We start from the raw sequence: 26,156 nt of genomic DNA, 5'->3' as shown, positions 1-26,156 counted from the left end.
AAACTTACGTAAAGATTGATTTTTGGTCCTACAGAATTTATCTGTTATGGTTAACCATTGGTTATTAATGGAAATAAAATTTGCTACGGTGCCGGGGACAAAACCTGGGCCTCCAGTTCTACACACTGCGTGCTCTAACCACTGAGATACGCCAAGGCTCAATCCACAGCACCGGATCGAATCTTTCTCCTTTAGTACTTTTCCTTAGTGGCCCTTACTCCATGTTCGACATTAATAACCAATAGTAACCATAACAGGTAATTCTGTAGGACAAAAAAATTAATCTTTACGTAAATTATTCACCCAACAGTGCATATATATACTATGGGTATGGAGTCCCAGCCACCAAGACACTCAAATGAGTGCACTCCTTGTGTGATGACAGAAGACTTAATATACGTATGTGACAATATATATGTCAAACATGCAGTAAGACCATAAGGGAAAGTACCAAAAAAGGAAGATTTGATCCGGTTCTGTGGATTGAACCTTGACGTAGCTCAGTGGTTAGAGCACCCAGTGCATAGAACTGGAGTCCCAGGTTCGATCCCTGGCATCGGAGTGAATTTTATCCATTAATAACCAATAGTACCAAACTTGCTTCACACTCCACATAATTCAAAGGATGACTAAATTTTACAGAAAGGACGGGAATGTACTGGCAGGGGACTTACAACAGTGCCCACTGGTGGGTTTTTTCAATTAGAGGGTGAAATTTCTTTCTTGTACTCATGCTGCAACGATCCTCAGTACAGTCACAACAACATATTTCTTCACCATGCTTTTAAAACATTATAAGTTTCGCAATTTATACAGCATTTTTATTCATTTCAGATTTTAAAAAAGTGCTACATGCAGGATTTGGAAGCATCACAAGAGGGTTAAATTATGCGGGATTATATATGAAATGTCCAGTGACTGTATAAAAAGGACGAAATGAATGGAATAGCATTATAAGCAGGAATGTATTGATGAGGTTTTACTATGTTATGGTATTTTACCTTAATTAATTAAGATAAAATATCATAATAGTTTCAATATTATCACGAGAAAGTTAATAAACTTGCAGGAAGCTACTGCAGTTACGAAAACATTCAAAAGCCTTTACTCGCTTCTCCATAAAACCAACAGCGTCTTCCTGGCATAAATTTTAATATATACAGTAACAATTTTACTGCTGTTATTTTTGTATTAATAGCTATAAACTGTGAAAGTTACTTACAATAAACTGCTACTTGCATACAAGGAAAGAGAATCGTCATCAGGTCCTTCAGGATTGGGAACATCATTAATTGTCTCTGTCAGTCTTCTATTTCTATACTGTAAGTATGCTTCTGATGATGGTGAATGTGGTAGTTCAGAAGACTTGGCTGCACTGTACATACTTGCAGCTTCTGGGGATGCTGAGTCTCTTCCATCAACTGACCTGCTTCTTGTTGAGGAAATTGCTTTGTACTTAGTTGCTATGTTGACACCAGGGTTTTTAGAATGAAACATTTTATCATGGTAACTTTCATTACTGTGTTCGACAGAATTAATTCTAGATGCAGTCAGTGAAGAACATGGTGAACACTTAGGTTTCGAAATATGAGACATATTCGTAAGGGAATTTTGCACAGTTATACTTGTTTTAGAGGAATCTATTACTGAAGAAGGTCTTCTGGGTATTTTGAAATTTACATCTGAAGTTCGTTTAGTTGAACGAGGAACAAAAACACTGTTTAAAAAAGGTTTGGTGTTTACAACAGAAGTACACTGAAAGTTTTCTGAGGAGGTCTTTCTCATTTTATTGGAAGGCGAATGTGAAGCATTATTGTCTGAAAGTTTTATTTCTTTGTGAGATTTTAAGGGAGATGTACACGTTTCTAATTGAGAATCAGAGCTTTTAACAGAATATGAAGACACTTGATGATTTTCTGAAGATGAAATAGATTCAAAGCTCTTTGTCCTAGAAAGTGGCAACTTTTTAGACAAAACACTTCGGTTTCCAACATTTTGAGAAACTTCTGGATAAGTTTTGCATGCTTCTATGTCAGATGGTACTGAAACATTAGGAGCAGTTTCAGAAGTATTTTGCACTGATTCACAATTCACAGACTTTAACACTTTTCGAAAAAATCTTCGTCTTGCCTGTACAGGACGAGAATCTTGAAATGATCTTGATAATACAATTCGTTTAGTAGGCTGTTTTGATGACATCCCATTAATGGTGAGAGATGACTTATTTTGTGATATCTGTTCAACATTCAGTTCTGACGAGATATTTGTATTAAGTGTACCTGATGTGCTGGAACAATCTAATGTATGACACTGCTCTCCATTCTCTACTGTTTCATGAGAAGTTACTTCATGACACTGTTTAACAGAATGAGATTCAGCTGTATCACGTAAATACATTTTTTTATATGAAGCTGAAGGTGGTGACAATGTATTCTTAAATACAGAATCACATGAACTGTCTTTCAATTCGCTACTAGAGGTTGATTTAGAATTAGTTACAAGAGTCTGAGATTGACGTGTTGTGGAATTCACTAGACGCTCAGTAATGACAATATTATTATCTTCAATTTGTTTATATTCTATTCTGGTGTCTGTATGTTCATCTCCGATTACAGACAGATTACCTACACTTGATATATCACCACTGTTTACTGACCTGCAACTCTCAGCTTCTTTCAAAACTTGCACATTATTCCCACTTCCACACTTTATATCAAAACCTGTGTCTGCTGCATCTTGAGATACGTGTTTTGAGAGATTCTTTATAGATTCTGGTTCATTATTTCGTTCAATTCTATGCACTCTTTTTGTTCCCTCACAATAGAATGCATTGTTATTATCAACACCTGACATGTTAACACTATCTATGTTACTTTTATTAATTTTCACATTGTCTGATGAACATGACATATCACATTTTTGCTTGTATGAGTCCGTTCTCTCATTCACTTGCCTTTGATCTACTGTTTTCTGGTCCCTCAAAGAAGTAGTTTTAAGCAGATTTTTATTTGAGCTCCCAATTTCATTGTAACATTCTGACTTATGATTGCTATTAGAATCTAATTTTGTAATATCTTGCATAGTAACAATGTCGTCTGAAGTTAAAGAACATTTTGTAATTTTGTGTTGTATATTTTCAGTGCCTACTTCATACTGTGATTTTCCTATTAATACACCATTTTCTGATTCAGTGCTGGAGGTTTCGGAAAGAGCTGAGTTCGTTGAAGAAATATTCTCACTGATAACATTACTAACTGATTTTGACTCTGCACCAATTGTATAATTATTACAAATACTTTTACTGTCAAATTCTAAGCCTATAACACTTTTTTCAACAGAACAATTCTCTTCCAAAATGTCATGAGTAGACTTTGAACCTGAATCAGTTGCAACCGCACACGACTCGTCACTTGATGAGGCAGCACTGTAGCACAAGTTATGTTCAGGTACATTAGAGAGGATTTGTGAAGAATTTTCATTACACACCACACTGCTTTTATTGTCTTCCTCACTTAAGTATTTAGGTTCCACTACATTAGTACTGTCTGTAAAATCTGGGGACATTTTCCTAACAGCTGCATAATTTCGTTCATTTTCATTTAAGTATGGGGAAGAATGTGTTAATGAAGTGACATTCCCATCGAAACTGCATTCTCTCTCACATTCTTCAGCATTTGATACAGCAACATCCCAGACATTGTTTAGTTTTGAATCAGAACTCGAATGTTTCCCAACACAATTGCTTTCTTCTAACACATTGACATTGGAAGGGAAAGAATTAATGTAATTTATCATGTGTGCTATCAAGTGTGGTTTACTTGCTAATTTTTCCCTTGCCATCAGTAAAAATTGATCAATTGTGGAACATTCATTATGAGGTTCATTATTTTGTGAAGGATTTATCGAATTAGAATGACTGCACTCGTCTTTTTTGTCCGATGTGGTAACAATGTCTGCACAACTACCTGAGTCCAGTCTTCCTTCCTTTATATCACAAAATGTCACATTTTCATTTGGACGTACGTTTTTTTTGACAGACTCTGATAAAACCTCACATCTGGTTGAAGAGGATTCATTCTTTTGAAGTGAGAGTCCTCTTAAAGTACGAGTTTTCCTATGAACTTCTATGTCTGCTTTCGTCTTGCATTTTTTATTGGCAAAGATACCATTCGAATTGATTTCTGCTGAAACAATGATTTCTTGTGTGTCTGATACTGAATTATTTGTAGACATTTTTTTTCTCGGAGATATTTTCGTTACTGAATAAGGATCATCCTGTTTTCTTGAAGCAGATTTCTTTATACGAACATCACTCACATCATCTTCCATTCCTGGCGAGGTTTCTTTTATTGAAACTATGTTGTCTTTGATTTTTGAAACTGACTTGCTTGCAGAAGCGTTGATAACTTTGACTCCTACCTTCCTTGGAGACCTTCTTACACATTGTTCCTAAAAATAAGAAAGAAATTGTGTATAAATTCAAACATCATAATATGAAGCATATAAAATTTAAGAAATATAACTAATGGAATATAAATATAAGAGAACTATGTGGAAGACAAAATTATGAATTTTTAAATACATTTACTTCATCATATATTGACACATAATTTCAAACCAATTTATCAACACTTTTACATTATAATATTAATAACAGCCACTGAAACTTTTCTCTCCATTATGTTACTTTAATAAAATGACATTTTCAATCCTAATTCCCATGTGTTTACTTCCCATTTAAAAAGTTTATTCAATGTGTTTCAGAGATAAAGATTTGTGAAATGGATATGCAAGATGGAGGAAGAAGAAAAAGAAGGGAATTCCAGGCAAGCTGTGCCATAAGAAGTAGCTGTTTTGTTAGCTTACATGTTTTTACATTCTGGGTGAATGAATCCAGAGTACTCATTTGTTAAGATCCAGTTTTGAGGTGATGATAATCATACTTCACACAAGACTGAACCCTAAATCATTCTGCACATATTCGCAGTTGATGATTTTGAAGGTGAATTATTGTATGTGGATTACTTGGATAGGAATAATGGTGAAAATGAAGTTGTGATAGTGTAGAGAAGGAATCCTTTTCAGGAATTAGGCGATAAACAGAAGAGGAATCACTTGGAATACCCCATAATAACAATCCTGTTTCTCCTATGAACCAGCTGCTTACAGCACTACAATTCTATGCAATTGATGCTTTTAAAACTGTAATAGAATACACTGCACAGATGCTTAACACAACCACAGCATGAAACATTCCCGATGTAAGCAATGTAACAGCACTGTTGTTATTGTTGTTGTTTTGCAATGGCAGACTGTTGGATTCCGGGCCATCAGTTTTCTGGCTATATAGCTTCGTCAAATTTCCTGAAGACTGCAAATGAATTTTCCTGCATTTCATAAAATATAATGAAATAATCAGGTCATCTATTATCGGAATCACTCACTGACGACCTTTCACTATGTCGGCATTGTACAAATTTAAGAAAAACTCTATATCTATAAATTAAAAGGGGGAAACCATCTCGGTTCTTTTTTCATTTCACCTGAAGTACAGACTAGACTGCTTTTATCCAGTCTAAAGGTAGATTTCCAGTGGAATTCCATATCTTGTTATAAATGGTTAATAAAACTTTTGCTCTTCTTCCTAGGTTCTTCATCATAGAAGGTGTTGAACTTATTTGCTATTTGTAAATTGTCTGTAACTTCATGTCCTCTGATTAGAAATGGCTCCATGTTGTATCTTTGGTTTTTATTGTTTAGTTTGTTCAAGAACTTTTATGTTTTGGAAGGGTTGGTTGTGTAGTCTAACTTTGTGATAAATTTGTTCCAAGCTTCTCTCCTTGCTATTGTTATGTTTCTCATCTAAACAGCAACTTCCTTTCTCCAGTGTGTTACATCTTGTTGCTTCGACCTTAGATCTGGCCTCATCTCTGTTGTCTTTTACCTTTGATAGTGTCTCACTCCTAGATTATTCACTTACAAATTCAACATAATAAATATAAATTAATACTCAGTACGACTCTTGCTATTCATTTCCCCAATCCCTTTCCTCCAACATCTCTTAAATGCATCCTAAGCGTGGTGCCATTCACATTATTTCAGTAATAAAAATGTACTTTCGTTAATAGATTCTATGTATATTTATACAAATTTAAGTAGCCTTTGGCAAGTACATTTAATATATAGTATAAAACACCAATGATATCAAGATAGGATTACTGTACCTCCTGCACTGAGTCAGGCTGAAATGTTGCACTATTAATGTCACATCTTGAAAGGACGATTTGTGGTACAAGCACCTTTTCTTCAACAATAGATTGCTCTGACTCTGGACTCCGTACTGGAAACAAAAAAAAAAAAAAAAAAAAAAAACATCTATATTCAAGGTAGAGAAAATGAAGAGGTCTAATTAATAGGAATAACATATACTGTAGTGAAAATATAGCACTGAAGTAATGGCAGCAAAATCCTTTAGTTAAAAAGCCTTTTTAAAGTCATAGATTATTCAACAATAATGGAGTGCTGGTGGAATTAGAACAGCGTCCACCTCTGTGAAGTAACAGCATGCCTGACCATGAAACGAGCGGATCCAAGTTCAAATCTTGGTTGGGACAAATTACTGAGTTCAGGTTTTTTCCGGGATTTTCCCTCAACCCATTAAGAGCAAATGCTGGGCAACTTTTGGCACTGGACCCTGGAGTTATTTCACTAGCATTATCACCTTCATCTCATTCAGACGTACTAGATAGCCTTAGCAGTTGATAAAACGTCGTAAAATAACCAATTAAAAATAAGAAGAATAGCAAAAGAAAAGTACTACATTTTACGCCACACATCTGCTGCAAGCAGAACACAATCCCTTTTGTTGAGAGGCCGTCAGTTAAGATAAACAGTTTTCATGTACCTCATGTAATGAGTATAAGGATTTTTCTTCTCCTACAGAACATTTGTCCAAGTAGTAAGTCTATTTAATTATTTAGTGTCTATTTCTAACAACAGAGGCTACTGAGAGACAGTGGCAAGATAAGCTAAAGTACTGGAGAACACCTCCCTTGTTTATTAATAGAGACAAGCACAATACGCAGGAAATATTGCCAAATTATGAAATAAATATTTTAGTGTTAAAATATCTTCATTTCTAAACCATTTGGAGCAGTTTACAGCATTATTTACAAATAAGTTATTGAAGATTCACAGTTTTGCCTATATTTAATATGTTGTTGTTGTTTTCTAATGCCAGGCATTTGACAATAAAGTCATTTGACCTCTTGCACTCCAATATTTTTCAAAGATATTATCATGACCAGCCACTGAAGCACAGATTTTGAGGTGTTCCGAATCCATTTCTTGGTTTGAGTTGCACAATGGGCAGTTAGGGGACTGATATATTCCAATTCTATGCAGGTGTTTGGCCAAACAATCATGGCCTGTTGCCAATCTAAATGCAGCTACAGACGATTTTCGTGGTAAATCGGGAATTAACTGTGGATTTTGATGCAGAGAGTTCCATTTTTTTCCCTTGGGATTGAGTTATCAAATTTTGTTTGTTGAAGTCTAAGTATGTAGATTTAATAAATCTCTTCACAGAGTAATTCGTAGATTTAGTAACAGGTCTGTGAGTAGCAGCGCTGCCCTTCTTTGCTAAAGCATCCGCATTCTCGTTTCCCAGGATTCCACAATGGGATGGTATGGTATCCATTGGAATACAATTCTTTTATTGAGTGATATTAATTGAGAGAGCATTTTAGTTATTTCTGCTGTTTGAGATGAAGGTGTGTGTTTAGAGACGATTGATAGAATAGCTGCTTTGGAGTCTGACAATGTAACTGCAATAACTGCATTCCTAAATTTATTGATGTGGCATAGGAAATTCCTGAGACATTCACTTATTGCAATGATTTCACCATCAAAACTTGTTGTTCCATATCCAAGAGATCTATAAAGTGAGAAGAGACAGCACGTAACACCTGCACCGGCACCTTGTTCTCTGGAGATCAAGGATCCGTCGGTGTATAAATGAAGCCAGTTTTGTGGAGGGTACCTAATATTAATTGTCCCTAAAGACAATTGTTCCAGTATTTCAGTGTTTACTTTATTTCTTCTGTTAAATTTAGATTATATTCTATATTTAATAGAGTTAAGGGGTTTAATATTTAATATGCTAAAAAATAAAATACAATAAATCTGTGTAATTAAACAATGTCAGCATCATCAAATCCTTACGTGAAAGCAAGAACTAGGTAATCAATTGTGTAAAGTGATGTAAAGAAAGAAAGTCTTATATTATCTGGAAACAGCACTGGTTACAATACAACACAAGTAATTTTTTCTACAGGCCTATTTCCTGATCAAAGATTATACCTACTGTCAGTTAATATTGTTTTGTACAATGTATCATACATATACCCACAAAGTTGCAAAAAGAGGCGAAATTAAGTATACAGCACAACTGATGGTAGAAACCAATTTAGAACATTAACTTGGTACTGTATATGTAAGTAGATATGGAAACACTGAAAAGACTTCCACTGCATTCGAAAGAATAAGCAAAATTGGAACAGGAACCACTTACAGTGTTAGACTTCTTGAATTCACTGACATTACGAATTCAACAACTGTAAAGGGGAATTTGGAAATTTCAATTGCCCTTGGGTATCATGGAATGTTGGTGGAATAGCTGTTTGTTCTGAAAACATCTATTATATCTATCAATCGTCCAAAATATGAAAAAATATTAGAATTTTTATGAAATATGAAAATTTAACAAAAATATTTTGAAATATGAAAAAAATTTGGCATTAATTGCATTCTACATATCGTGAATCATGGAAATTACTGTTTCCATATTGCTTGCAGGTATAGTTTAGAATATGAAATTTTAATCTTGCCTGCCTCTATCCATTATTAAAGGTGTGATTTTATGGTGATTATTTCACCCTGATTTCGGTGATTAAAATGGTTTAATTTCAGTGAGTATTTCGTAAAAATCAAGCAATTTCGTGCATATTTCGCACTCTAAAGAAACTTGAGCAATAGTAGAACAACATTTTTAAAAATTATTATTGATACAATCCCTTTGAAACTAACAGAAAATTGTTTGCATGATTAATTAAATTTATAATTCAATTCCATTCAACTGTGAAGGAGTGACAGCACTGCTTTCTTGATCTCACAAAGGCAGTTGTTGCATGAAAGAGAAATAACCATTGTCAGTTTGCGCTGCTCTCTGGAAGTAGTCCCTGAAACTATGCGTACATTGTTGCCAGATGTCACACACATGTAATGCTGAACGATCAAATATATAGAAATGTCCATGTATGTTTTATAACAAAGAAAATTTTTACGTTTTATTTCGAAGAGAGTCATGTTTCATGCAAATTCTACATAAAACTTGATTTTTGTTGAAAATATCTTGATTATGAAGTAATTTCGTGGATGTATTTCACTTAATTTTGGACTTTAATTAAGGGATTTGCATTTTCCATGCATAAAATTAAGTTTTTAACACATTTCTTGTATATTGTTAATACCAAAAAATCACACCACTATCCATTATACATCTCACAGGATCTGCCAGAGACGAAATTTCCCAAAGTATACAGAACTAAAGCATTAAAATTAACAACATTATCGTTTTAAAACATTCAATATTATTATCTTTGTGAAGATTGTAATATTAATTATTATGTTAGGCTATGTCAAATTTTAGGTTATGTTACACATCACTGAACACACTAAAATATGTGTGTGTGTATATATATATATATATATATATATATATATATATATATATATATATATATATATACATATATATATATGATATATAATGGGTCAATGATGTCGTCTAAATTAGATATGTACTTACAAATGATCAAGATATAGCCACAGTCTAGTATATACAGTCACGAAGCTTGAGTTGTGAGGGTGCTAGGAACAAAAGACTGTGCCAGTACTATTTCGCATTGTCTGTAATGAGGCAATATTAGAGATCCTAGTGGTCAGCAACTATCTATGGATGCATATTTACTACGTATTGAGCTTCGTGACTGTATATACTAGACTGTGATATAGCTAAAGAATCTAAAGTCGTTCAACCTAACCTGAGAGATCATTTAGCGCAAATATAGGCTATGATATAAAATTATTTCAGCTCTTGATGAATTTGTTGCATCTGAACGTAATTTTAGGAAAACAATTTGGATACATTTTCAGTAGCATTTAGTGCATTAGATTTCACTCGGATTTATAATAATAATGCAACTGTGAATAAAATATTTGAAGATTTTGTTGATATTATAATGAATATATTACAAACTCATTTTCTAGTAAGACAGAAATATGTTGTTAACAACTTTCACTTACATAAAAGACAATGATGCTGTTCCTGATATTCTGACAGAGACTGATGTTTTAGTTGAGCAGTCTTTTTATAATTTATGCTAAATAATAACATTAACAACATTAATAATAATAATAATAATAATAATAATAATAATAATAATAATAATGATAATAATAACAACGTTTTAGATGAGTGATCTTACCATTTTATGCTACAAAATAATATGTTAAATAATTTAATACATTGTTATAATTTAACCTTATTTATTTCTAATAATATACTGTATTATATTGACTATTACACTTTTACTGCGTTACACTACTTTTGACAAATAAAACAGTACAAAAGGACATGTTTCAACCAATCATGGCTGTTTATCGCTACAATTTTATCACTTCCCTAGCATGGGTTTCTTTGTTTGCCAACATTTCAAACTGCAAATTCTTTACGGTACTATAAAACATGTTTTGCGATTGTCATTTGTTTCCCCACATAGATAGTCGACTGAAAATGGCAACTCCATTCAAACTTTTTGACGAGAATTTTAGTAAGTCAATTAATATCTTATTTTATTGTATTAGAATATTTTATTTCTTCTAATCTTTATATACTTTCTTTTGTTTTTATCACCTTCTTACCATTTGTTTCTTTGTTTGCCAACATTTCAAACTGCAAATTCTTTACGGTACTATAGTCAACTGAAAATGGCAGCTCCATTCAAACATTTTGATAAAGCTAATATTAGTGAAATAGAATTTTAGTAAATCAATTAATATTTTATTGCATTAGAGTACTTTATTTCTTCTAATCCTTATATACTTTCTTCTAATTGTGTAATAGTCAATTAAATCCCACTCGAGTTTTTATTTTCTCTAGATAAATCAAAATCTCTATAGTCTGTGCGTTTCGAACTGGTGGTTCAAGGTCAAGCAATGGATTACATTTGCCATGTGTGTTTACCTCACTCCTGGACCGTTGTCCTCAAGAAAAGTCAGTTGGACAAGTGGCGCGGCATGTTAGAGGGGAAGGGGACCAGCCAGAGCTTAGGAGAAGGGGTACAGTGTGGAGGAGACGAAAAGATGTTGATCCGCCAGTTCAAAATGCATAGACTATAGTGAGATTACTGTTGATAAATTAATATTGTAAAGCTTAATTTCATTATAGAATATCATTTGTACTAAGAACCAAAAGTGAATTAATAAAAAACTATTTAGTGAATTCGAAGGACATAGCCTATAATTTGTGACAGATGTTTTATAATGCCGAGAAACAATTAATGTAAACAATAAAACTGACTACAGTATTTACTTATAATGGGATAGACTTATTTAGAACATGTAAAATAAAGTTAAGATTTAAACCTATACTTTCAAAATGAAAAATCTTTGTTCGTCTCATAATTGGCTTATTACATTTGGCTTGGACACCAATGATACTGTCATAATATTCATTCCACTGAAGATTCTCTTCCTAAGAATTTCAACAAAATAGTAATCCACTCAGATACACTGCACTTACACAGTATACACTATGCTTACTTTTCATTTTACTATTTACATTTCTTGATAAATCATGTGAAGTTAGTTGATTCCTCTTTGAATGGTCTGCCTTGAGTCTTCTACCCATTATGAGACCTATAAAAAATAATTTTAAAGGAAATTTACTATGGCGAAAAGTCTACAATACAATGTGTTTTTGAAGTCATTTTAAAATTAAATAATATAACATTAGTGTATGAACTGTAACCATATTATTTACAAAACAAGCTAATTATTAACAAGTGTTCATTAAAAATTGACTGTAGTCTGGCCATATAGACAATATTAAGATGGACATGATGAATGGACCTTTATAATCATGGTCACCCATTCTGAAACGAAATCTCTTGCTTCCAAAATTTTCACACTCAGAAGTAACAATACAGACATCCCATACTATTCTGTTTAAGCTTTCTGCTGTTCACAGCATGGAACTAGATTCTATGATTGGTAAATAACTTACGAGTGAAGTTAAAAAAAATGACTTGCTATTTTGACATTAGCAAAGCAAAATATCACGACAGAAATAAAAAAATCACAATGGAAGATTCTGTTGCATTGTGTGTATGAACTGAATCCTACTATTAAATTGAACTCTGCCTGTTATGCATCAGGATCTCATCTTCTATTAGCAATACAAACACCCTTAAAATGATACGTCATTTTTATTCTATAATAAAATATGGATTAATATTCTGGGGCAATTCATCTGAAGTTAAACATACCTATTATTGTTTTTTTTTAAAGAGGCCCCAAAATAATGAAAGATCAACATATGAGGGCATCCTATAAGAAGACTTCCCAAAATTTGACCCTACCTTGTGAGTACATTCTTTCCATGAAGTTTCATGTTAAAAATCAAGATACTTTTAGTAGGTCTACTAATCAAAACATTCATAATTAATTCTAATACGAGACACAAATCAGACTTCTATCTACTCTCTCTTAGTCTCAGCAGTAATAAGAAAAGGTGTTTATTATTCATGTATTAGTCTTCATTGCACTATCTTAAAAGTCTGAAGAATCAGGAGAAAAAGTTCACAACAGAATTAATTAGTAAAATTTCTCCATACCCATACCTTCTACTCAACTGACGAATTGTTTATGCTTATAAACAGAATTAATCTGCTTACTACTGTACAGTCATTTGGGGTAACTTTGTACCCATCAGTGTAACTTTGTACTAGTTCTCAAATGTACTAGAAGATTTAATTTCACATTTCCTAAGTGTGATATCTTTAGACGGAGGCCATCTCCATAACCTACTATCTCTATGCTTTGCTTTCTATCAATTATGTCCAGTTCCTGAAGAATATTTAAGACTCCAAGTGATTAAATATTGCATTCTGTTTATAGTAGCTGGTTTATGAACAATTTTCAACTTCATATTGTAAGTATATAATTTGATTTTATCCTTACTATTATTGTAAATGTTAATTTTATCCTCTCTTCTTTAAAACACAATAACAACCACGTGATATACACAATCCTATGTTTTGTAAATTATAAATTTAATCTGACAGTGCTGTTTTGGTTCGATTTCAGGGTTGCTTTTTTGCCGCTACAAAGTTTGCATGATAATATTGATTTTATTGTAAGCATTTATAAATCTTATAAATCCAATCTTTATCCGTTAATTTTATTAATTACAGAAAAAAGTATTAAAAATTTCTTTAAAAAAGCAGAAAGATTACTCAACTGAATTGTTGTTTAAACATTTCAAAGTTTTCAATATTAAACAAATTTATCATTTTATTAAAATATTTTCAGAGAAATCTTAATAACTTTGGAAGGTAGCCTATATACATAAATACAGAACTAAAAATATGAATTCTCAGAATTTATCTGAACCTAAATGTAAAACCAATGCAGCTTTTTATCATAGCATGAGTCAAGGTCCTAGATTATTAAACAAATTTTATTCTAATATTTTAACCACTAATACTCTCCAAATTAATAAAAAAAAAATATAAAAAAAAAATTGTATTGGATTTATAGTTTTGGGTTTAAAGATATTCAACACTTTTTAATCTGTATTCACTCTCAATTTTAATTTCATTTTTGTTTGTATTGGAATCTCCTCCTGAGCATGAGTCTTACTCATTCAGGAATGGGCTAGTTTATATTATATTGTGTTAACTTGTATTTATTTGAAACTTACTAGCAATAAAATAAATAAATTTAAATTCGATTATAATACGATCAATTTGTTTTTTAAATAACACGTGATCTTAACAATCTTACACAAACTCCATTACTGAATCCTGATCAGAAATTGAAGATTGTGAATGAATATATATGGTCTGGGCTCATCTATCCTTTGCAATGTGCTCCACTTGATCAGCTCCCTGATAGCTTCCTTAAAGATCTAGATAAAGTAATTAGAAGTGCTGTCAAAGAAATGATATCTCTTCCTGATGATACACCTAATGACATGCTATATTCTTCTAAAAAGTACGTGGCCTTGGACTTATTAAGGCTGAATGGAAAGCTAATATTCAGCATTTTAACATCTGTAAACGACTCTCACAAGTCAGTGATGATCATCTCCTTCTTGTCAGGAATCTTGAAGAGAAGAAAACTGCTCTCAAGTGCCTGAAAATTCCTGAAGCCAGCATAACACCTCGAACTATGGAAGACATCTACGTGATGAAATGCAAAAGAGATTGTTTGAATCCTGGTGTCAGTTACCTCATAAGGGGAAAGGTGTAGTCATCTATGAAGAATATCCAAGAGCCAATTCATGGGTCAGCACCAAAAAGAATTTGTCGTCTTTGGAATATATTAATGCAATCAAGATGTCCTGCAACCTTACTGCAGTGCGCTCCATTCCTGGCAGAGCTTTCAGCACGACCCGTTGCCGTCAACCTGGCTGCAACGAGACAGAAACTCTTGGCCACGTGTTGGGCTTTCATCGGAAAGGAGAGTTATTGCATAACAACATGCATCATAGAGTCAGTTGAACTATCGCCTGTCTTCTTCGGAACAAGGGTTGGGAAATTCATGAAGAGGTCCACTGTATTTCTGAAGACAACTCTCACAGAAGAGCAGATATAATAGCAATAAACAGGCAACAACAAAAGGCTATTATCATAGATCCAACTATACGCATGGAGAGGGATCTAAACCAAGCTCATCAGGTTGATCATGAAAAGAGGGCCATTTATGAACCTTGTATTCCCTACCTTAGTGCCAAGTATAACATCCCTCTCTTCAATTGGTCAGTGACAGGTTTATTTTTTGGTGCTCGAAGTTCTTTACCAAAATTTACATATAATTTTTTGAAACAATTATCAATACCATCTTTTGAAATTAAAAAAATCACCTCGCAAATTCTTAAAGATTCCCTGCTGATTATACAATTTCATTTATACCACTCAGGTCTTAATTAAGGATATGCTAATTTTAAATAATCTTTTATTTATAACTATAATTTTAAAGTCATTTTATACGATTTTATTTTATAATTGATATAATCAATGGTGCTTAATTATTACATTTTATTTTCATAACAATATTCATATTTAATTAATATATTTATTTGCTATAATTTCCGGACCCTCGTGGTCATCCTTAATTAAGGCCGGACGATTTATTTCTCTCTCTCTATACCAGTAATACTTATAAATGAAATTTCTTTGAACTTACGTATTCAACTACTGTTCTGATTTTTACACTTGTCTAGGATTTCCATAATGCATTGAAATTTTTAGATGGCAACAGTTCAAAAGATTCTCCAAAGAGAAGACACTATGCAATAAAGGCAAGATATTCCAGTGAAATGCTACAGCAGGCGCTAGATGATATAAACACTGGAAAACTTGCTCAACGAGAAGCTGCACACTTGTATTCCAGTCCACGACAAACACTAGTGAATAAATTGAAAAATAAATACAAAAATAATTTTCGGAGACCAAATATGTTTTCACCAAGAATATTGGTCCTCTGTGGTATGATGACTTTGTAATAGTCTCATATAAAGGATCATTGTTCCATGGTAGGCCTACAGTCAATGGCACTGAACTGCATGGCACCATCTCCAAGTACAAAGTCAGTTACTATAAGGTCAAGAAGGGAAGGTTTGGTTGTGGCCTGACCAGTTTGAAGTAATAAAGAAAGTTAATAAGTTGGTAAATGAAAGGGGCACGTATGAACTGATTATGTTAAGACTGTGAAGAATTTGATTAACGAATTAAAAATAACCTAGGCTTATAATCGTTTCTACATTTTCAATAAACTCTTTTTCTGTGATATCATATGAAATAAAATTTCAGCCAAAAGTTACCTTGCATTTGAAGAGGAATATAGAGGATTGAAAGGAGCATCTTCTGCAGATCTCTGGAGAAAGAACAAAGGAAGAGACTAGTGTAGTGCTTTGTGTGGAGTGTATTATTGTATGGGGCAGAAACATGGACATTATAACGAAGTGAAGACAAGCGACTAGAAGCATTTGAAATGTGGATATGGAGAAGGATGGAGCATGCGAAGTGGACAGAGAGAATAAGAAACGTAGCTGTATTGGAAAGAGTGGAGGAAGAAAGAATTATGTTCACTCTATCAGAAAGAGGAAAAGGAATTGGCTGGGTCACTGGTAGAGAAGAAACTGCCTTCTGAAGGATGCACTGGAAGGAATGGTGAATGGAACAGGAGAAAAGTTCAGGGCAGAAGAAGGTATCAGATGATAGACGACATTAAGATATGTAGGTCATATGAAGAGACAAAGAGGAAGGCAGAAAATAGGAAAGACTGGTGAATGCTGAGTTTGCAGTGAAATACCTACCCTTGGACAAAACATTATTAATGAAATGAACGAATAGAGAACTGAATTTAATAGAAAACATTTGTGGTACAATGTTTCCCCAATTAACCCTGTAACCCTGTAACTTTGTACCACCATTAAATGTCAAATTTCACCTATTTACAATATGAATTTTTATGTTTATTATGTCTCAACCCATAAAAGAATTAGTTGTCTGAAATAATTTAATTTTAAACATAAATCTCAATAAACACTATTTTACGTAAGTATAGCAGCGATACACAGTTACCCAAATGACTGCACTGTTTCTAATGTCTCCGTCCCTTGCAAGTGGGGAAAGGGCATCGATAAAACGAGGCAGGATAATAGAGGAGGTGGAAGAAATCAAAATCCGGTCACACCACTACTACCACTACACACCATGGGGGAAAGGCTTATTGGAAGACCACAAAAGAGATGGTTGGAGACCATAACAGGCCACTAGACCTAATACTTGAAAGGATGATGATGATGATATAACCATTCATTGATGGGTTAAATGAGAGGATGGCTAAGTGACATTAAACCGAGGTGTGTGACAAGGTTAGTGAGTTAGTTGAGGGGATTATTTAAGCCTCGTTCTCATATCACTTAAATAATCCCTACTAACCCACTAACCTTGCCACATACCTCAGTTTAAAGTCAATGATTACATGTCCTATGAAATTACCCTCGCTTATGTAGGCCTATTTTTCCAGCCGGTCACTACTTAACACAGCAATCCACACTTATTCCCATGTGAAATTGGCGTTGCCGCTCAATTTGTCTTTAGTTTATGGTACGGTGACATAATATGTAAATACATCTGACCTCTCTTTGGTAACACAAATGTAAAGAATTAGTCCTAGCCACCATAAACTTATATTTCTCAAATTTATTTCATCATGAAATAACATAACACAAGTCACACGTCGGTCCCTTGTGTAGTTATAGCGAGCTCTAAGATTCAGTCTAATTATAATTATTTATTTTGGCTATAGGGAGGTAACAAAAACATTAGCCTAACATCTCTAATACAACTCAATTCATTAAACATACACTCAAGTATACCTAAGAATAGAAAGTTATTCACATCCACTCTCCTTCTACAACAACAAAAATGTTGTCCGTATATGTCAGAAAGTTACTGAATGCCCCTTCGAAAATAACAAACCTTCACAACGGCATAACATTTACAAGACACTAGTCAATATCAATTATGCAGAAAAAAATACTATTAATGCTGTATAATTGAGTAATTTAATACCTGTTATTCCAATAGGTATGTATAATTATATATAATAGTTTTTAAACAAATCACATTATATAAAAATGCCAAAACTCACAACACTTACGAACATCCTCGCGGTTTTCGCACATTCACGGTAACCAACTCTGTTACCTAAAAGTCACCATAGTCGAGGTCAAAAGTAGCCAAGTCAAATTCACCTATATTATATCAACAAAATAACAGCTTTTTGGCTAGATGTTATTCTTCCCGAAATGTTCAAAAGAAAAACTCAAATAAAAAAAGTCAAATTCAGCAAAATCTTTTGTTTGTACCTACGTATCATAATTCTTAATTTCTCATTAAACATTGATATTCTTTATTTCACCACCAATATTTTAACTGTTACATGACAGATTCTTTCTGGAAAATGACTATATTTAGATCTTATTTTACAATTTGGAATGTATCTCTTTTCAACGTGAAAAATAAACTTATCATATTTACTTAGTGTATTTCTCGTCGGTGAGATAACTACACTGCTTCGCCATCTTTCTGTTTGTTACAACCACCACCGCCGTCTGGATTGCAATTTACTACCTGCTGCTCTATGAGGTCCATTTTGCGTATATAGTCTACTGAAAAATCTCCGCTAGATGGCAGATCATACAACATCATACGCTCTGCTTAATAAACACAATAGTGATGGGCGAAGTTGTTCTTTTCCCGGAACAGTTCCGACGGTTCCGGTTCCGAAAAAATACTATGTTCCAAATAACAGTCACCAGTGGTGATGAGTCGGAGTCGTTGAGTCGTTCAAACGAACGGTACAGTACCCTCCCTCTTCACCTTGCAGCTCACACTGGAGCACTCATAGGCATGACATAGTACACATTCTTATCTATAGATGGCACTGCAATGCACATTCGAATCGATTTTGGAAAATTGCTGTGCATGCGGACAGAACTCAAAAGCTTAATGTTAGTAATTACACAGCTGATGACTACAAGGACAGAATACAACACTTTGTTTTCGTCAACGAGTTAGAAAGAGGACTATAGAGTGGCCAAGTTGTCCTGTACAGCGCTCTTTGCGGTGCCACCGCGAAACACGGCAGATCTGAGCTAAGCGCCCGCCCACCTTTGTAAAAATTCGTCTGCTTACAATGTTGTATAACGGAGGTAAGAGGTACAAAAAAACGAAGAAAAAACATGCCTGTTGTGTGTGCTGCATATAACTGCAATGTCAAAAGGAAAAAGACAACTTATATATCATATTTCATGTAAATTTTATGAAGTTAAGTCCATAGTTTTGTTAATTAGCAGCATTTTTTTCATGCATAAATGTGTAACAACGCCCGGCATAAGCAAAATAAATGGTTCACTGGTAATGTACTTAAACTAAATACGGATAAAACCAATACAATTCCGTTTTAGACCCAGTGAAAAACAAATAGCAATACAATATTAAAACTGTATTTCGACACCGGCATCCTTTATTTCTGCTCCTTCTGTCCTTACTGCTTATACAAGAAGACGATGAGCTGTAGCTTATAAGAAGTAGGCCTATTTCGAAGACAAACGATTAATCAAATAAATGGTTCACTAGTAATAAAGTTAAACTAAATACGGATAAAACCGCTACAATTCCGTTTCAAACCTAGTAATAGCAATAAAATATTAAAATTGTATTTCGACACTCGCATCCAAAATAACGCAAAACTCTGGGGTAGGTCGTATTGTTGTTAGTATTTTGACTGGAAGGACATGAAAGAACATAATTGAGCACCCACGTGCAATAATGGGGTAAGTATGAATATATTTCGTAACTACTTACCCCATTATTGTACGTGGGTGCTCAATTATACACTAATAATTATCTGTGGTGCCACAGCCCTTGAAAGGCTCAGACAGACCAGCCGGCTGTTGGCCTCACATTCACATTTCGATAATAATTATACTTTACTGTAACAAAAAAACTGAAAGCGTGTTTTGTCATGTTTCACCCACGTTACAAGCTTGGAGGTAAAGGTTGTTTACTACAGACAGGGCCTACTTTCATTCTATATCTTATGGTATAGTAAATAGTTTTGCAACGTGTAGAGACTGGTAAAACAATTTAATAAAATCATCCGAATCATACTCATTCATTTTATAGGCAATCTTGCAGGTCGCATTTAAAAGAACCTAGGAATATTAACATTTTCTTCAGTATATTTGCTAGGACTTCTTGTCATACTACATGACAATTTTGCTTAGGTTATTCTTTTAAGCATTCCTTCTAGGAATAGCTCAAGTGTTTTAAATTTAGCGTACATAAGTTTAGATTAAGTTCCTAGCACGTATTTGACGAAATACCGTGGTGGGAATATAATGGTGAAGCAGTGCGCAGCCTCGCCCGTTCTCCTACTACGTGATGACGTCACGCGGGAAGCATTGCAGACTCTCTCGCAACTTGCTAGCTTAGCTTAGCTTAGCTCAGCTCCGTAAGGTTTTGGAAGTGGCATAGGTTAATTGATATGAATACCAAGAAGCTGTATTAACTAATCCCTTCCCTACTAACGTTTTGTCAGGAACGTGATGCGCTTCCAATGCATAGCCGTCTAGACATGACGTCTTTGTGACCCTGCGACTTTTATTGACAGTTTTCATTCAGGCTGTCAAATGCAGTTTTTTCAAGCTGTCTATTTAGAGGGTTGTTGTATGTTGTAAAACGATCTTTCGTGAAGAAGAGGAGTTATTTTCGTCTAAATATACGCGAAAGGTTTTCCAGAATTCTAACCCTTTGAATAAAAGTGCATTGAAGTTCTGTCCTGCATTACAAGTGAATGAACAAAGTTTAAGAAAGGGAATCAGAATCGAGGTCTTGTAAGAGTTACTGGCAGTAAAGTGACATGACAGAAAAGATCTGTGTATGAAGCACAACATTCACATGGTCAACATAAAGGAAAAAAGGGTAGCAATGAAGGGGAATAAACAGTGGTGAAACTGAAGGGCGTAATAGAGTACAATAACGTTATGTTGTGGGTTGACTGTCAGGTCAGCGTCAGAATGAAGTCTTATATCCCTTCTCCATTATGGGAAAATACGTAAAAAAACTACATAAATGTTTCTTCAATATAATGTTTATGGTACTTTTCAGCTTTTCAATGTCTACGTAATTGCATGTAAGACCGTGAAGGGAAGCAAACCCAGGAAGGAAAGGATCTATACAAATCTTCGGCTTGACCTGTAAGCAGGCATTTTATAGAGGGTTAACCTTGTCTAACTGAAGTGTTAGTGAAAGGGGAGGGGATGCTGGAGTTAGGACGACAATATTACAAACAAGCTGTTGGGCTTATTCCCCCCCCCCGTCATATACCTACCACCCACAGAAAAAGAAGCCAGCGAGAACCTGCAAAGTTTGTAAATCTCACAAGAAAGAAGCGAAACAACGTGGGGGTGCAAACAATGTTTTGTACTGGAGTCTTTCGAAACTTAACATACTGTTCAAACTGTTACCAAATTATGAGTATAATATCACAATTTGTACTAAAAGACCCATGTTTATTGCAAACGACCTCCACCTGCATTTAAATGCCACTTACCGCACACCACCAATTCACTGTCTGCGCGTGAAGATTTAAATAGAAATTCCAGGTAATAAACCCGTCCTTTTAAATCTTACTGCATGAACTTAAAGGTAGCAACAAGCAAACTTTAGAAAAGAGTCAATAATGAACATTTGCTAAAGGCAGGTGTCGAATTAAATACGTTCATTCTGGTGTACTGCTTTCGTTAGAAGATATCTTAAGTTCATGGACTCAACTCGGTTTGATCTATTCAGGGTTATGGACAGAATACGTTCTGAATCAGACCTTCAATTTCAGGCTGGCTTTGAAGAGGCTGAAAATGTGAATTGCAACAAATGTCAAGTGTAGCATGATGAAGTGTCCCTAAAAGAAGGCAAATTCGAAAAAAAAAAAAAAAAAAAAAAAACACATTCTCGATCAAATGTGGACTTAACACGTTTTGATTACGAGCTCCTCAAATACGTTCAATAAAGTTTCATCGTCAACATTTTTACATTACTTAAAAAAACACACATCAGTTTTTCATTCCAGTGATTCTGCATATTTCATTTAGTAACATGCTCGTGCACACAATTTTAATATCTGAATATTTTTTACACAAATTAAGTCCACATCTGACATTAATTTTCGTAATGTGAACGGCTTTCTTGTTAGCAGCTATTGTACTATACTGTAAAATATAGTGTTGAATATGTATGACAAATTTTGATATATTGTAACTATTTTATAAATAGCGGACCCTTCTCAATAACGGACATTTGATTTTTCCCCGGTGGCGTTCGCTATTGGGAAGTTTCACTGTATTATTTTCAATGCAACATCTCTGACAACTTTGTATTCCTGACGTCGCTCTAATTTCCGGCAGCCAGTCGCGTTGCAGGTCGCCTACATTTAAACGTGTGCGTCTTGTGATTCGCTGATTCATTTCTTAAGGCTCGATAAATACTTAATATAATCGCCCGCCATTTTAGCTCTTTTTTTGGCGTTCGCAGAAAACACACGAAGACGTTATTTGCCGCTCAATTATTTGCTGAATTAACTTACATTGCGTTTGATTTATTATCATAGGAGCTACGACATGATAATGTTTAAGGGTGCGGCAAATAGATTCCTCGTATGGTAGCTCGGCAATGTGAGAACAAAAATGGCGAACGATATTACCTACCTAGACTTCATAGAGCCTTTACTTTCTAAGACGTAAGCAAAGGGGCGGAGTACGCCGGAAATAACAGCGTCGGGACTATAGGACTTGAAATAGACCTTGATTCACCCTCACCAATCACTTCTGTATTATCTTCCTCACTACCACTTTCTTTCTTCATCTCCACCGGTAAATCAATTTCCAGTTTATTATCCGTATTTGTAAGAGTGTAAGAACTATGCCACGGGCGGTGCTGCAATGTAGTTGCAGAGCCCAGTCCCTACACTGTGTGTGTTATGCAGTGCAGCATCATCCGTGTAATCGGGGCTTTTACAATTTTGAGCATACCTGCTATATTATATTGCATAAAAAGTCCTAGCGTCTCTTATGGGATACATTAAACAGCACTTTTTTTTTTTTTTTAAATTCCGCCGTTTCAAGAAGAATGTCTTAAATTTTCTTGGAACTAGTTGAGGATGTTTAGAAGAGACGGTAGCGCCATCTAAATATGAATTCAACCAAATTAATTAATTTACATACTAGCTACACACGCTTCAAGATGGCTGTTTCTGGAAATAAGGAGATGGAAAGTATGCATGTAGGGAAGTCACTGGATTGTTGATAATGTTAAAAATCAAATAAATATTATATTGAATGGGTTAAATAAAACGTTTTGTTTGATGGCATGTCTGGTACGTGCCTTAAAATTAGTACATGTTATTAAAATTGAGATATAAATTGTTTCTCCTATGGGAGACTTCAGGCTTCTAGATTTTAAAGTAGAAATTGTTATTAAGTATCACATATCTATACTAATAATAAATCTGTAGCCGAAATTTTTCTGGTAATTTTCGATTTTCCAAAAATAATTGGTCCTAACATATATAATTAACCACCCTGAAACCGAAAATCGCATTTTTGAAATTTTTGTTTGTATGTCTGTCTGTATGTTTGTTACCTTTTCACGCGATAATGGCTGAACCGATTTATATGAAAATTGGAATATAAATTAAGTTCGTTGTAACTTAGATTTTAGGCTATATGACATTCAAAATACTTTATTTAAAAGGGGGGTTATAAGGGGGCCCGAGTTAAATAAATCGAAATATCTCGCTTATTATTGATTTTTGTGAAAAATGTTACATAACAAACGTTTCTTCAAAAATGATTTCCGATAAGTTTTATTCTTTACAAAATTTTGATGGGACTGATATTTAATGAGATAAATGAGTTTTAAAATTAAAATAATGCCATCTAAGACGGTGCAATGAATTAAGAACAAATGACTTCGTGTATAAGGGGCCTTGGACAACAACAACCGAAACAGGGGCCCTGGACATCAACAATCGAAAGCTATTAAACATAGCCTACAGAGAATGTTTCTGTGTTTGTATGAAGGAATATCAGAAGCTAAATTAACCGATTTGTATAATTAATTATTATTTCACCATTGTAAAGTGTAGTTTCTCTAGATGGACATAATGCTATAATGTTATTACAGTAACGTCTGAGTAAATCGAGGACAGGTAAGATTAAAATAGCTTCTTATGCACAGAAAATTTGATAGGCTATTTTGTACATTTTTTTTTCTGTATTTCTTAAAATAATATTTATGTACACTCATTTTAATCTCAGAGAATTAACGAACAACGAGAGTGTATTGATTTAGTATGCAGTAATAGTACGTTAGCTTAGCAATTCATTATTTTATAATTCAAATTTTAACTATGCTCAATTGAATCGTGTTAAAATACATAAAATATATATGCAATACATGCAATGCAAAAAAAATTGCAGACTATCTTGCGCTGTTGTAAAAGTTGTTCCCTGGATCAAACGTTCTATTTTAATTATGTAATTACTTTATATTTATTTCTAACAGGTGCAGCAGAGCGCACGGGTACGGCTAGTTATAAAATAAAACTGAATATTCAATCAGAGCTAATGTAATTAAATTACAATACATTAAGTCCCAAGATCTCCTATAGAATATATCAATTTTGAGTTACTTTTATTACTTGAATATTTTTTTCCAAAGAACAACGAGAACAGTGTAACCGCAGCTGTCATTGGTTCATCGGAACAAGCTCCGACGTTCCGACTGTTATCTCGGAGTCGGAACATACCTTGTGCAACGCGGTACTGCGAGCCCGCAACAGCTGGGCAAGTGAGCAGCTCGGAGTCGGAACACTGTTATTTCGGAACAGGAGGTTCCGACCTACTGTTCATTTTTGCAACAGTTCCGAGGGAGTCGGAACATACCTTGTGCAACGCGGTACTGCGAGCCCGCAACAGCTGGGCAAGTGAGCAGCTCGGAGTCGGAACACTGTTATTTCGGAACAGGAGGTTGCGACCTACTGTTCATTTTTGCAACAGTTCCGAGACCGGAACAGTTCCAAAATAACTGTTGTGTTATTTTTTACCCATCTCTAAAACACAATTATTCTCAAGTTTTCCTTTAATTAAACTAGCTAATATGTGTAAATGTATACCAGCGATAAAAATCTTACTTGTCAAAAATGATGTCCATCCCTTGAAGTCATAACTTCAGAATTTTCCTGGACTGAGACTTTGAATAGCACACCAGTCGAAATGCACGCTGAAAGTAGCTTAACTGAAATTGGTCTTCACATAAATCCAGCTAAAAGCAAGGCAATAGTTTTACAAAAGGGCAAGCTCTGTGCAGATGACATTATCTCTCTACAAGACTCTGTTATTTCTTCCTTGAGTGATAAAAATGAGCGTATCCGATATCTCGGAATAGATTTCACAGACAAAATCTCCTTCAATAAAATCAAGACTATCAAAAACCTATCTTCAGACTTGGATGGACTCGTCCAAACAAAATTATTAAAATCAGACCAAAAATTAAAAATCATAAACAAATATATATGGCCAGGTTTGATTTACCCTCTGCAATGTGCTCCATTACCTCAGTTATCAGATACATTCTTACGAGATCTTGACAAAATTATTAGAAGTGCTGTGAAGGAAATTATGATGCTGCCCGATGATACGCCAAATTCAATGTTATACGCAAGTAAAAAAGTCAGAGGTTTGGGAATTCTTTGTGCAGAGTGGGAGGCCAGCATTCAACATTACAACATCTGTAATCGTCTTCACCGTATTAATGATATGCATCTTAACTTTGTAAGGAACCTGCACACTGAACAGCAACTGAATCTACGTAGACTAAACATCAATAAGTCTTCTATTGCTCCCAACACTAAAAGTCGACAATTGAGGGAGATCTTGCGGAACAGAAGTTTTGAATCGTGGTGTAAATTACCTCATAAGGGCAAAGGTGTTATCCTGTATTCTGAGTGCCCCAAGGCAAATTCCTGGATGTCATCAAAAGCAGATTTATCAATTTCAGAATATATTATTAATGCAATTAAAATGTCCAGCAATCTATCTGCGGTTAGATCTGTGCCCGGCAGAAGTTTCAACACAACCCGTTATCGCCATCCTGGCTGCAACGAGATGGAAACTCTTGGTAACATGTTGGGATTCTGTCGAAAAACGGAGCTGCTGCGCAACAATCGACACCATAAGG

At 34.4% G+C, this 26,156-nt stretch overlaps 1 protein-coding gene across 6 annotated transcripts in view; it reads right to left on the bottom strand.

Moving 5' to 3' along the window:
* Nucleotides 1-18,565, bottom strand: part of LOC138703465 (uncharacterized) — a 59,797-nt gene extending 41,232 nt beyond the window's left edge. The window contains exons 1-4 of one of the 6 annotated variants that reach the window (XM_069831378.1): nucleotides 18,396-18,565; nucleotides 11,884-11,979; nucleotides 6,225-6,340; nucleotides 1,223-4,449 (exon numbers count right to left, since the gene is read on the bottom strand). In XM_069831378.1, the coding sequence (XP_069687479.1) occupies nucleotides 1,223-4,449; nucleotides 6,225-6,340; nucleotides 11,884-11,971 (3,431 nt within the window). In that variant the 5' untranslated portion in view covers nucleotides 11,972-11,979; nucleotides 18,396-18,565. Of the gene's footprint in view, nucleotides 1-1,222; nucleotides 4,450-6,224; nucleotides 6,341-11,883; nucleotides 11,980-14,574; nucleotides 14,750-17,927; nucleotides 18,138-18,395 lie in introns of those variants that run through there. The other 5 variants (XM_069831354.1, XM_069831346.1, XM_069831363.1 and 2 more) reach the window with 5 other exon arrangements.
* Nucleotides 18,566-26,156: the final 7,591 nt, after the last annotated feature.

The sequence above is a fragment of the Periplaneta americana genome, chromosome 1 (assembly GCF_040183065.1).
Source record: "Periplaneta americana isolate PAMFEO1 chromosome 1, P.americana_PAMFEO1_priV1, whole genome shotgun sequence".
Lineage (NCBI taxonomy): Eukaryota > Metazoa > Arthropoda > Insecta > Blattodea > Blattidae > Periplaneta > Periplaneta americana.
Note: the sequence above shows the minus strand (reverse complement) of the source record. Positions and strands in the feature narration are given on the sequence as shown.